Here is a 2,714-nt window from a genome sequence, read left to right as displayed (position 1 = left end):
TGGACTCACGCACGCACTACCAGCCACCTTAACCGGCCACTAACAGCACCCTCCACGCACTAACCCATTCGCCAACTGACTAGCTACATGCACGCCCATGTCAATCACTAACAAACTCACGCATGCACTGACTCTTGACTCGGCTAGCACCACGCACACATGCAGCTACAGCCTCACATACTCTAACTAATTCTGACTTGGCCAAATCACTTGGCTCAACCTGAATGAGCAGCCCGTCACGCTCCAGCCACGGTCGCATCTTGCCGCATCACACGGCGTTGCCTTATCGCATAGCAATATCGACATCTCCTCGTGCTCGCCGCGTCGCACGGCAGCCTGACATCTCATCTTCTCCGCGTGCCTCCGCTGAAGCTTCACCGGACTAGCTACTCTCTAACCTATCCTACATGCACAACGAAAGCAAACTAAATATGCAGATACATGGAATCAAGATTAAGTCTAACACCGAGGACATCGTCGACCGCTTCCTCCGCCCCGCGGAGCAGGCCGGGGCGGCGGGGGCTGGCATGGGCGCCGCCGTCGACCCGGACCGGCTGGCAGAGCAGCTGCAACAGAAGTACAACGAGCTGTGCACGGAGCAGAACGCGGTGGAGCAGCGGAAGGAGCTCTGGGGGGAGGCCATAGCGAAGGGTCGCGCGGAGGGGAGCCAGGCGGCGGCGTGGCTGGACGCAGTCGCAGACCAGCGCGACATGGGGGACGCGGACATGCTGGCCTGCATGGCTTCGCTGAGGGAGGCGCAGGTCACCGTGGCGGCGGGCGTCAACCAGGTCCTCCAGGACGGTCGCCGTGACCGGGAGGCAGCCCTCGCACCCCTGCCGCCACAGCTACTCGCCGGCGGCGGTGGCTTTGAGCTCGGTGGGACGGGGCAGATGATGGCGGTTATGCCAACGCCAGGGTTCGCGGTCGGAGGCGGGTTTGAGCTCGGTGGCACCAGCGCCGACGGCTGGATGGAGGAGCTAATGACAGCGATCGCAGGCTTCGGTGGGCTTGAGCTGGGTGGCACCAGCCTGAATGGAGGGACGGACCAGATGGTCACGGTGATGCCAACGCCGGGGTTCGTAGGCGGAGTGGGGTGTGAGCCAGATCCTTGGTTTGAGCTCGGTGGCACTAGCGCAAGCGGCGGGATGGAGGACGTGATGCGGCGCTGGGTTTGAGCTGGGTGGCACCAGCGTGAATGGAGGGGCGGAGCATTCACCAGCGTGGGTTTGATCTGGATACAGCATATGTATTTCTGTTTTTCCCTTTTTGTTTCTCTTGTTGCGGTGCATCGGCAACCCAACATAGTGGCTTGCATTGTTCTGTATCCATTACGCCGAATTAATGAAAATACAAGCCTTTATTTTTATTATTCTATTTTACAGCATGATTTTTGAATAGTTTACAAAAACGTTTTTTCCTTGTTGAACCATTGGCTTCTAACTTTCTCATCTGTATAGCTGCTTAAACAGGAAAGATGTCATGGGGAAAATATACCAATAAACATACCTTAGCCTTTGTCTATTGTGCAAATCGATGAATCATACTAAACAAATATACTTGTTTCTTACATTAAAAATACGTGTTTCTTAACCAAAAAAATCTCTATAAAAGATCATATGTGGAAACACGCACACACACAAGTAATAACAACATACATATATAGTCCGAGAAAATGAAGGATAAGAACCATAACATGGATGCTGTTGACACTAAATTTATTGGCTACCCTGAATTTAACCGATAGCTAGTTGTCCTAGATTCGTTGCATCTCATCGCAAGATCAGGATTATTATTGATGGTAGAAAATTAATATGATTGTTCAACAATAAATAAATAGTTTTTTAGGTAACAAATAAAATAAAATAAAACAGGGTAAGGCAATGCCCGGTCTGCCACAAGGAGTCAAGCTATGAAAGGATTGCACATACGTTCAACATGCTAAGCACTCTTCCTAAAAACATTTCGTAAATCTCAAGATGATATGCCGGCCCAGTCTCTCGAAAGCGCTCATAGGGGTTGGGTAGCGTGCGTATTTGTAAAAATCATGTTGAAACAACACACATTACCTGGTCTCAAATTACTTGTCTTAGATCTGTCTAGATACAAATACATCTGTATCAAGACAAATCTGAGACAAGTAATTGGGGTCAGAGGGAGTACATGACATCTTTCATGTTTAAGTAGCAATATGAAAACGATAGAAGCCAATAATTTAACAAGAAAAAACACTTCTGTAAACTATTAAAAGTTATGCCAAAAAATAGAATAGTAGAAAGGTTTGTATTTTCATTAATTCGGCGCAATGGATACAGAACACAGTACAAGCCACTATGTTGGATACACGCTGCAACAGGAAAAACACAAATACATATGCATCATCTAGATAGCTAGCTAGGTGGATACGAGACCGCCTTCTAGAAGCACGATGCATATGACCAAAACGAGACAGAAAATTTCTTGAAGGCATTAAATGAAATTATTGATAAATGATCGAAGATGGCATTGGATCTCTTTGTAGATTGGAGCCATGCATGTCCCTCCACGCTTGCGTCGGCGGAATGAATGGACTCAGGCGGACTCGGACAACTAGTTCCGGATTCGACCTCGTTTTCTTCTTAGTTGGTGAAGTTGTCGTGCGGCCCGGACTTGTGATTCACTATCTCCATTCCAGCGGTGAACCCTCCGGTGGCATCAACGTCATCATCTCCGTTCCA

At 48.9% G+C, this 2,714-nt stretch overlaps 1 protein-coding gene across 1 annotated transcript in view; it reads left to right on the top strand.

Annotated features, from left to right (window-relative positions):
* LOC119354398 (agamous-like MADS-box protein AGL61) overlaps nt 1-1,175 on the top strand; it is a 2,868-nt gene extending 1,693 nt beyond the window's left edge. The window contains exon 2 of the mRNA XM_037621133.1: nt 453-1,175. Coding sequence (XP_037477030.1) covers nt 453-1,175 — 723 coding nt within the window. The remainder of the gene's footprint in view (nt 1-452) is intronic.
* Nucleotides 1,176-2,714: the final 1,539 nt, after the last annotated feature.

Source organism: Triticum dicoccoides, chromosome 1A, assembly GCF_002162155.2.
Source record: "Triticum dicoccoides isolate Atlit2015 ecotype Zavitan chromosome 1A, WEW_v2.0, whole genome shotgun sequence".
NCBI lineage: Eukaryota > Viridiplantae > Streptophyta > Magnoliopsida > Poales > Poaceae > Triticum > Triticum dicoccoides.
Note: the sequence above shows the minus strand (reverse complement) of the source record. Positions and strands in the feature narration are given on the sequence as shown.